This window comes from Lutra lutra, chromosome X (assembly GCF_902655055.1).
Source record: "Lutra lutra chromosome X, mLutLut1.2, whole genome shotgun sequence".
In the NCBI taxonomy this organism is placed as follows: domain Eukaryota; kingdom Metazoa; phylum Chordata; class Mammalia; order Carnivora; family Mustelidae; genus Lutra; species Lutra lutra.
The window spans coordinates 76,918,817-76,930,281 of NC_062296.1; the positions used below are offsets into that span (position 1 = coordinate 76,918,817).

Consider the following 11,465-nt stretch of genomic DNA (forward strand, 5'->3'; position numbering starts at 1 on the left):
CACTAACACAACAGATTCACATAATGGTTATCTGGGGGAGAGGTCTGATAATTAATGTCATTCACCGTTCCACTATAAATGTGCAGAAATCCTGGCTAACAGAAATCTGGGATGACAAAAGTTCAAATAAGCTGGTTTTACTACATTGGACATGAAAAGAGGGGGATGGCAAAATTTTTCTTTTTTGAACTACTTTGTGCGTTTCTAAACACTAGATGATGAGAACTGAAAATATTTACTAGTAGTTGATCTCAACTGAGGATGACTTTGCCCCCAGGGGCAAAGTCTGGAGACATTTTGAGTTGTTACAACCTGGGGAAAAGATGCTAATGGCATCTACTGGGTAGGCAACAAGTATCCTACCCTCAGTAACCAACCAATCAAACAGACAAACAAACACAAATATAGGAGATCATAAGACATGGGACCTTATCAAATTTCACTTTACAGGGTCGTGTTTCATGGAAAATATTATCCTAAGAGCCATTTAAGACATGGGGAACAATACAGTCATTGTACTTAAGTTATGCAATACATGTTGATTACAACAACCTTTCATGTTTGTTTTATGTGATGCTGTATATATTGTTTATATATCTGATAAAGAAATGTGCTAAGTTAGGAGATTTTAAAAATTATTCTTTTAAGTAACTGTAAACAAAGGTTTTATATTTTTCTGAATAAGGTCAGCATTCAAAAATAAATTCCTACACGGCCATGGCTGCTCTCCCACCTAAAAAAAAGTGGTAGCAGATCACCTAGCAGTGACAAAACACAAAAGGTTATTTTTTAGGAGGAATGAACCAGATCTTCACACTTCAAGTAGTAATATATCCAAAACCAGTACTAGCCAAGGTGTTTGAGATTTCCCCTTATCATGAAAACACTTTTTTTCTGTCTCTAACTCAATCTAATTATATCAACAAAAAATCAAATGTATTCAAGGCACTCCTTTAAATATTAATGGAATTAAAGCAAAGATACTAAGTTGAAATCAACTACTGCCTAAAAAAGTGAAAATTTAGATTTTACAATATAAATAAAACTAGTGCTACACTAGAGAAATGACGATTACTGCCTCTAAGCAAACACTGAGCGGTGTTTAGCTCCAAATGATGCTAATTGCTATTAGTTATATAACATGGTTGTAAGCTAAGTAGTAAGTAGTCAGCTAGTGTTATTTGTGGAGATCTAGGTAGGAACAGGAAATAATATGGTCTATCAGGATAAAGAATGAGGGGATCTATGAATTGTACATTTTAAAACAAAACTCAAAAAGTTGAGAAGTAAACTATTGGAACAGTAGAAAAAGAGGCGAGCATGGCATTGAAAGTCAAAGTCTAAAATGTACTTGTGGTCAAGAGAACAACGTTACCCTCAATCCCCTCTTTTCTTCCTCTTTTAATTCCTTGTGATGTGACAAAAAGTTTGGAGCTTCCAAGGAAGCCAAGCACTCAGTAGAAAATTGGCTAGTGCTAATAGTAACTGCCTGTGGATCCAAAAAACAAAGTGGTTCTTACCTCTGAGCACTGGAAAGATAGTAGCTGGAACTGTTGCAATGCACATATAACAGGATGATGTTTCCAGCTGAGAATAAAAGGTTTTAAAGATTTATTTATTTATTTATTTGAGAGAGAGAGAGAGAGATACCACGAGTGCAGGGAGGGGCAGAAAGAGAGAGAAGCCGACTCCCCAATGAACATGGAGCCCCACAGGGGCTTGATCCCATGACCCTGAGATCATGACCTGAGCCGAATCCAGGAGATGGACACTTAAATGACTGGGCCTCTCAGGTGCCCCTAATAAGTTTTAAACATCCACACATCCTAACATTCTTTATACAAGGTGACCATATATCCCTCTTTGCCCTTTAAAAGTTCTGAGTTACAGCTGTTATAGTCAAGCTTGTGGAACACTGCATTAATGTCCCCATTTAACCTTCCTTCCACCCACCCCACATCCTTGGCTATCTAATTTTGCTATGATTTTCCCATCTTGGGTGGGGCATACTTCTCCATCTCTTGATCCTTGGCTTGGCCATGGACTTGTTTTGGACAAGACATGACTTAGATAGAAGCTTGAAATGGACTAGAAATTTTAATATTAGAAAATTAGGGTTCTTTCAATACCTGAGAGTTGATGGAAAAGCTGTGATTTAGCCCAAGATTTAGAAAGAAGAGTTTGACAGAACATGAATATTTCATGGATGGGTTGGGGTAGAAGATCTCTGCAATTTTAAAGAAGGTACTTAAGGATGGTCTCACTGGAATAAACGTTTTTCATACAGTTAAAAGCCTAAAACAGGATAATATTGCTTCCTTGGTCTCCATCAGTAAGAAGAAAACAATCCAAAAGAGTGGGATTAGGGGGGCCTTGAGTGGCTCAGTTGGTTGAGTGTCTGACTCTTGATTTCAGTTCAGGTCATGATCTCAAGGTTTTGAGATCGAGCCCTGCATCATGCTCTGAGCTCAGCAGGGATTCTGCTTGAGATTCTCTCTCTCTCTCTCTCTCTCTCTCGCTGCCCCTGCTCCCCTCCATTGCGTGTGTGCACACTTCTCTCTCTCTAAAAAAAAATAAATAAATCTTTAAAAAAAGAAGAGTGGGAGTGGGGCAGCAGGGGAAATGCCAGACGTATCCTGTAAATTAGAAATATCTCCTCTTAAAACTATTTATTTGCTCCATAAGATACCCGGAAATAAATTTCAAATTCACTATTTTATCCCCAGTACTTGGTATAGGGCCTATACATAGGGGTTGCTCATAATTTTGTGAAGAATAACTAAGTAGATTATTGGAAATCATCCTAGAAAAAATATGTATTCATTTTTGTATTTATTCAATAAATAATTGTTAAGAAACTACTATATATCATGTTCTATGGAGAGTGCTAGGCACACAGCAGTGAGAAAAATGAGCTGATAAATCAGAGCCATCAAACAACTGATAGTCTGGTTGCGGAAAACATAACAAATGAAGTACAAAATATTCAGATGATGCTAAGTGATATGGAAAAAAGATACATCAAAGAAAACAGATGGATGGGTTGGGGTAGAAGATCTCTGCGATTTTAAAAAAGGTACTTATGGATGGTCTCACTGGAAGTAAAGGGCTTTTGAATAAATGGTTTAACGAAGTAAGGCTCTGAGCCATGTAGATATTGGAAACTAGTGTTCCAGGCAGATGAAAGGCAGGTAAAAGGCCCTGAGGCAAGAGTGTGCTTCTGACAGAGTAAGATGGTTAGTGCGGTTGGAGCAAAAGAAGAGAGACCGAGACGATAAGGGAAGACCTCAGATTGGTCAAGGGGGCCAGGCCTCATAAACCATAGTTAGAACTTTGGCTTTTATTCTAAGGCGGAAACACATTGATCTTGAGCAAAGGAGTTGGAGAATACAATGTGTTTTAAATGAGTCCTCTCCAGCTATTGTACTGACAATATACTAGTGGGGGTAAAGGCAGAAGCCAGGGGAGATTATTTCAGATTTCCAAATTAGTGGTGATAGTAGCCAGAAAAGGGCAACATTCCATGAAATAAGTTACCTGGAGAGCTTGTACAGAACATACATGGGTGTTTTTCGCTAATGATTTTGAAGTTGAAAAATTTAGAGGAGATGCTTTTTTTTTTTTTTAAGATTTTATTTATTTATTTGACAGAGAGAGATCACAAGTAGGCAGAGAGGCAGGCAGAGAGAGAGGGGTAAGCAGGCTCCCTGCTGAGCAGAGAGCCCCATGCGGGGCTCGATCCCAGGACTCTGGGATCATGACCCGAGCCCAAAGCAGAGGCTTTAACCCACTGAGCCACCCAGGCGCCCCATAGAGGAGATACTTTTGAATAATTCTATTTCTGATGCTATTTCATAAAATTAAAAATCACCTTGCTGTTCCCACTGTGAAATGTTCTCTCCTCTTATGGATAGACTACTTAGATATCTAAGCGAGATATATATATATATATATATATATATATATATATACCATATATATATGGCTTGTTACTTATCCTTAAAATTCAGAAATGTAGACTCATTCCTTTATCATTTTCTAAAATAACTCTGAGAAATATAAAACTTATGCTCTTAGTAGTCATAAAATATGAATGAATTATAAGGTCCTTATCTAAAACTATTTTCAGGGCAGAATCCTCAAGAACTTCTTCTTAACTACTCTCAGGTCATGGGGAGGAAGCATGAAAGAGAAAGGCATCCAAAAACAGAAGAGGAATCCAGAGTCTTAACATTAAATCTACCTATTTTAATTCTGAACTGGCCTCAGTGATTTTCATTCACAAAATAAAACAGAGAAACATCAAATAGCAGTGATAGTTGGGATAAAAAAAAATCACAATTGTTATAAACATCTGCTATAACAATTTATGCACTGTCTAAGGGAAAGCTTTGCATATTGGGAGCAGGGAAGTGGAGAGTTGAAATAATATAGGTCTACTTTCAAATCCTAGCAATATCACTTACTGCAGAGGTTTGAACCAAACGTATGATTCAGTTTTGGAGTTTTAAGTTTTTTTCCTCTCTAATATGGAAGTAATAATATCTTCCTCAGGCCATTCTTGTATGAGCATTAAATAAAAAATAAATAATACCTATAAAAGGGACTACATAGCTCCTAGAACATGGCATTTGTTATTCATATATATTCATATTTATATGTTCTCTGTAAAACAACAACACAACAATAAAATAATCTTAGGGAGGTAGAATTACTGAAGCAAAAAAGGGCATTGTTCTACTTCCCAAACCAAATAAGACAGGGTCTGAGAGAATCTACCACAGAAATAGCAACAAGAAATTTGGACTTGAGACTCTTTTTGACTGCAAAGAGATTCTCGCTAACCTAATTAAGATAAAGGGACCTTAAGTGGCCTAAGGGAAACTCCCTGTGATGAAACTGTGAGAACACACAGATTTGTGCTGAATGCCTCTCAGAGAATGAAACCTGAGGGCATATTCAGACAATTGACAGTATTATAATTGATTCTGATAAAAACTTTAATATAACCACAGCAGAGAAAAAAAATTGGACCATTAGCATGGATGTCATTATTGTTATTACATATTTGCCTATTCTCTCACTGAAATAAGACAGGAATTTTAAGCTAGTAAGTACATATATCAGTGTTTGTATTTGTCATTTTATTAATTCTTATGCGTAAGAATGTGTATTAATAGTGATTGGTAAAGGTTTCTAAACCAGCAGTATCCTGGCATTGATTTGAGTTTTCTCATGAAATGATTGTCATTTCCATTCAGGTCTCCAAGTGCCCCAGCGGTAGTGTCCCAGGGAATATTCCTGCACTGTAATCTCCCGGAGGCGACATTGCAAAAGAGGTATGTGAAAGAGTTTTTCTGTGCTCTACTTGAGAATTGTCACACATTTCCACTGCTATGTAAAATGAATTAGAAACAAGGCTCTTCAAGTCCAAATGTGCTTGACGTGGCCCATTTCTGTTTTTCCCTTGCAATAACAGGGTTAATGTTTGGGGGAAAATTTTTTCTTAAAGAAAACTGCAGAAGTTGCTGCTACATCAAAAATCAACTTGGTTACTATTAAAATTATATTTAACAAAGTTGCCATATACCAGCTTCTATTTTTCAGTTGGCTATACACAGATGTGGATCTAAAGAAGGAAGTGCGTGACTTTCATCTTCTCGATAATTTTATGTTGATTACAAATTATATGGATGGAAGGAATGTGAAATAAAATGTAATGAAGGCCAAGAAAAGAAGGGGCTAGCATAGTTCAATGGCTGAGAAAACCAATTTTGGAATCAGAAAGACATGTGTTCAAATCAGAGTTCCTCTACTTACTAGGAGTGTGACCTTTGGCAATTTATTTAACTTCTCTAAGTTTGTTTCCTGATCTTAGAAGGAACCTTAGTATTGCTATATCACTAGGTTATCATGAAAATTAAGTACAAAAAGATATAAAAGTTCTTGTCACATTGTCTTGAACATAAAAAGTAGTCAAGTATTTAATGTGATCAATTATGTTATTACCTTTCTCTAATACTAATAAGTACTCAAGTATTATTACTTAGTTGTGGTTGTTACTATCACTGTAATGATCAAGAAAATAAATAAAACAATTGATCTGTGATGTGCAGTACACACTCTTAGCTAATTTAACCCAGTTTCTCTCTGGCCCACTCCTCTAAGAACTAAGAGTGTGGTTATAAATTGGAAAAAAGGTTTTCCCATTGTGGTAAATGACGGCACTTCAGGCCCAGCTGAACAGAATGAAAGAGTTGCCAGCTCCTTCTGGGGACAAGATCCTCCCCCAAGGGTGGGTTAAGTGAGTGGCAGATACATAGGGCAGGCTTTCTGGAGAAGACCCACCTACAGATCTCTGATTGTCAGTAATAGTCCACACTTCACTTGGCTTCTGCTTCTTTTGGGGGTGGGGGATGCGTGGGTGGGTCGGGGGTGGGTGGGGAAGTCTCAACATGGTGTTGATCAGGAAATAAGGTGTTGGTGATCAGGAAATAAGGTCAGGACATAAGTGATTCAGCTTTCTTTCGTTTAAAGTCCTAAGTCTCCTACTCACTGTTAAGTGAAAATGCTTCTGGGGAACAAAAGGGTTTTTTGTTGTTGTTGTTGTTGTTTGGATTATTTTTTTAATGGAAAGAACAGTGCTTTGCTCTAATCACTAAGCCTCCATGTAAGCTTGGCCGCAATGCCTCAACACATTTAGAATGTTCAGCTGGGTAGAATCCTGCGACAATCATAAGAATCCTGCTGTTGTCGAGGCTTTCCCAGACGACCAGGAGCAAGCCAAAGGCTCACTCCGTAAACCCACGTTAAGAAGGAATATGCGAGGGCAAAATGGAGAGAGGGAAACCTAAGATGGATGTGAGAGAAAGTGGGACTCGAGGGAACTCTGCAGACCTCAGGAACCACCAGCGTCCACCTGAACGCTACTTCTCTGCCATCTTCCACCGTAATTTTCCCCTCCCGCCACCTGAGCAACGGACGCTGCCACAACAGCGACAACTACAGTCGACTCCGGGCATATGTGACCCAGCGGCCCCCCACACCGAGACCAAGACTGGGGACGGGAAGCCAGCGGTCGCCATTGCCGACACACGGTATCTTGTAAAAGTCTACTCACTGAACGAGGACCAACAATGGGATTATCTCGGCACCGGGCACGTCTCCTCTGTTTATGTGAAGCGCCTCCAGGGCGTGTCCCTGCTCGTTAGGTCGGATTCCCAGGCCTCACTAATCTTGGAATCAAAGATAAATTCAAATACGCCCTATCAGAAACCACAGGAAACGCTGATTATTTGGTCTGAAGCAGAGAACCATGGTGTGGCATTAAGTTTCCAGGACACTGAGGGTTGCCACAAGATCTGGGAGGAAATTTGCCACGTTCAGGGAAAAGACCCATCCATCGAAATCACGCAAGATCTTTTGGAGGAATCCAAAGAGGAACAACTGCATGAAGTCCTGGAAACCAATAATGTGTTTGACCTGCCTAACTGTGAACTCTGTAAACTTGAAGAGATTGATGACTTCATTACCTCGGTTCTCGCTTCACCGATCCGTAAGGAGAGACTGGCTCTGATCTTAGGAAATGACGACTATATTAAAAATTTGCTGCAGCTGTTCCACACTTGTGAAGACCTAGGGGACACTGCAGGCTTACATCATTTGCATAAAATTATTAAAGGCATCTTATTCCTTAACAAGACAGCTCTGTTTGAGATCATGTTTTCTGCTGAGTGTATCATGGATGTGGTGGGATGTCTTGAATATGACCCTGCTTTGGCTCAGCCAAAAAGGCATAGGGAATTCTTGACCCAAAATGCAAGGTTCAAGGAAATTGTACCAGTAACAAACGGTGAACTTAGGCAAAAAATAAATCAGACATATAGGATACAGTACATCTATGACATACTTTTGCCGGCACCATCCATGTATGAAGAGAACTTTCTTTCTAATCTTACAACTTTTATTTTCCTCAACAAGATTGAGATAGTCAGCATGCTGCAGGATGATAACTTTTTGTCTGAAGTCTTCGCACAGTTAAAGAATGCGGCTATAGATGATGATAGACGGCGTGAATTGCTACTTTTCTTCAAGGAATTCTGTGCATTTTCTCAGACATTACAGCCTCCAAAGAAGGATGCTCTGTTCAAAATACTGACAGAATTGGGAATTCTTCCTGTTCTTAAAATCGTAATGAGCATGGAGGATTCGCAAATAAGGTCAGCTGCTACTGATATATTTACTTATCTTGTGGAGTATAGTCCATCCATGATTCGAGAATTTATCATGGAAGAAGCTCAGGAGAGTGAAGATGATAACCTTTTCATTAATTTAGTCATTGAGCAAATGATCTGTGATACTGATCCTGAGCTAGGAGGTGCTGTTCATTTAATGGAACTTCTTCGTACTCTTCTTGATCCAGAAAACATGCACGCAACATCTACTAAATGTGAAAGAAGTGAATTCCTAAATTTTTTCTACAAGCATTGTATACACAACTTCATAGCACCACTTTTTGCCACCACTTCGGAAGATATATGTGAAAGGGATAGTGAAGTTGGATCCAACAGAAACAACACACATTGCCTCAATAATTATCAAACAGCACAGCTGCTTTCTTTAATTTTAGAGCTGCTCACATTTTGTGTGCAACATCACACATACTACATAAAAAATTATATTTTGAGCAAAGACTTGCTAAGAAGAGTCTTGATCTTGATGAATTCAAAGCACACTTTCCTGGTCTTGAGTGCGCTCCGCTTTATGAGAAGGATGATTGGCCTTAAAGATGAACTTTATAATTGTTACATCATCAAGGGAAATCTTTTTGAGCCAGTTGTCAAAGCTCTTCTGGGTAACGGAACTCGGTACAATATGTTGAATTCAGCTGTTATTGAGCTGTTTGAGTACATAAGAGCGGAAAATATCAAATCTCTTATTATACATATAGTTGAAAAGTTTTATAAGGCACTTGAATCGATTGAATATGTCCAGACATTCAAAGGATTGAAGATTAAATATGAACAAGAAAAAGACCGGCAAAATCAAATACGGAAGAATTTACATTCTATCCTGCATAGTAAAATACTTCGCAGGAGTGCCAGAGTCGTGGACAAGAAGGAAGAAGAGCGTTTTAAAGGAAATTCAGAGGAAGGAGAAGCAACTATGCCGCCACTGGAAGATGATTTTCAAGATCGTTTCAAATTTATGGAGACTGAAAAAACAAAGGAAAATGAAGACAAGGTAGCTCCTCCTAAAAGATCATCTTCAGGGGGCTACAAACCCACCTCATCCCATCCAGCTGCTGCTGCTAATGGAACACGTAGCCTGCAGGGTAGCAGCACTGTTGGCTTAACAAATCATCCCAATGATGATGAAAAAGATAAGGAAGATGAAACATCTCCCAGGAAGAGACCACATCTTAGCCTGTAAAATCTTTATGCGAGACCCTCAACAATACTAAATTCTATGAATATTCAGTAAACGTTAATTAGCTGAAAAGTCTGAATCCAAAAGCTTTCTAATTTGAACTTCTAAGTATACAATAAGTAGCAAAGATGTCAGTGTCATCACCTAGGATGGTTTAGTTCTGTAAAAACCAAAGTTCACAGAATTCATAAAAAAAAAGAAAGAAAAAGAACTAAACTAAAAAACTAACCAGAACCTGAATGATAACTACTTTGCAAGAAAAAAATCTTAGTTTGGGGGAAGGAAACAGGTTGATAATATAAATGAATGTAGTTTTGTTCTAGGGCTGTATTTTAAAAACAGCTGTTAACACTGCAGTTACAAAGCCTGTAACATTACTTGCCCAGTGATTCTGACTATGGTTTTCTTTGCTTCGATTGCCCTTTTTTTTGTCATAAAAATTCATGTTTACATGGAAAACAAAGTCAACTGTAATCAAAATACAAACTGAAGCTATTCACATGTCTGTGAAGATTTAACACAAATTCAGACTCTGGGTAATTGGGGGGGAAGTAACTTGCAGTGTGTATTTTCATGAATAAAAAAGGAAGCTGGATTCAAAATATGCAGTTGTCAATTTAACTTTTTTTTTTTAGATAAGAGATGCCAAGAATCAGCCCAATAGTATTTTGAAAAGGTATTCTCTATTACCCTGGTGGTGGGTAGAACAAAACACTTTCAATAGCCAGATGGTGAAAAGTAATTCTGAAGGTATTTGCTGACTCCTTAATAAAGTTGTGTCCATCTTCAGAGCCGCAGGTTAAGTTTTAAAGTACTATTTACAGGGGCATCTGGGTGGCCCAGTGGGTTAAAGCCTCTGCCTTCTGCTCAGGTCATGATCCCAGGGTCCTGGGATCAAGCCCCACATCAGGCTCTCTGCTCAGCAGGGTGCCTTCTTCCTCCTCTCTCTCTGTCTGCCTCTCTGCCTACTTGTGATCTCTCTGTCAAATAAATAAAATCTTTTTTTTAAAGTATAATTTACAAAGACTAACATACAAAAAATAGTGCTGGATGAGGTGGCATTTAATATCTAGGAACAATTTTGGATGAAGAAGCTGCTTAAGTGTCAAATTCCACTTACAGTACCTGAAGTGTTTTTTTTCTATAAACAAACAAGGGTGCAATATGAAATGTGCTTTATGAAAGGAGTGAATGCAATGCATTTCTAAAAATAAGTTGTAGCAAAGAGTTAAGAGGATTCATTTTTAGAGGAGCAAGCTAACTGTGTCCATTTTTCCTGAAATGGCTAAAACTGAAGCAGTTTCTCCTGTTTTGAAGAATTTAGAGTTAATTTCAATTTTGGTCATTGTTTGAACCAGATGGGCTGTCTGTGTGGACATGAAGTATAGTTTTCCACAGACAGATTTTGGTTTTCATTCAAAATACTATCGTAGTTGTTTTGCACCATTTGATGATATCCATGCTGAACTATGAAATTCAGAAACTAAAAAGTCACCTTGTAATTCCAAAAATAAAAGAGACCATTTTTATTTTTTTTCATTCCTTAGTACATTTAAAGAGACCATTTTAAATGTACTTTTGTGCCAATAGGAGACACATCTCATGCAAAAGTAGGAGAGAGTTGTGTAAGAGCCACAAAGAGTATATTCTTTTTTTTTTTAATTTCAAAATGTTTTAATTTCTTTTTTTTAATTTTAAAAAAGTTTTTTTTTTCTTTACAGCGTAACAGTATTCATTGTTTTTGCACCACACCCAGTGCTCCATGCAATACATACCCTCTTTAATATCCACCACCTGGCTCACCCAACCTCCCACCTCCCGCCCCTTCAAAACCCTCAGATTGTTTTTCAGAGTCCATAGTCTCTCATGGTTCACCTCCCCTTCCAATTTCCCTCAACTCCCTTCTCCTCTCCATCTCCCCATGTCCTCCATGCTATTTGTTATGCTCCACAAATAAGTGAAACCATATGATAATTGACTCTCTCTGCTTGACTTATTTCACTCAGCATAATCTCTTCCAGTCCCGTCCATGTTGC

General features: G+C 38.2%; 1 protein-coding gene across 1 annotated transcript in view; it reads left to right on the top strand.

Moving 5' to 3' along the window:
* Positions 1-9,635, top strand: part of LOC125091806 (serine/threonine-protein phosphatase 4 regulatory subunit 3B-like) — a 122,664-nt gene extending 113,029 nt beyond the window's left edge. Inside the window, exons 3-4 of the mRNA XM_047715798.1 lie at positions 5,262-5,339; positions 6,664-9,635. Coding sequence (XP_047571754.1) covers positions 6,835-9,432 — 2,598 coding nt within the window. The 5' untranslated portion in view covers positions 5,262-5,339; positions 6,664-6,834 and the 3' untranslated portion in view covers positions 9,433-9,635. The remainder of the gene's footprint in view (positions 1-5,261; positions 5,340-6,663) is intronic.
* The last annotated feature ends 1,830 nt before the right edge of the window (positions 9,636-11,465 follow it).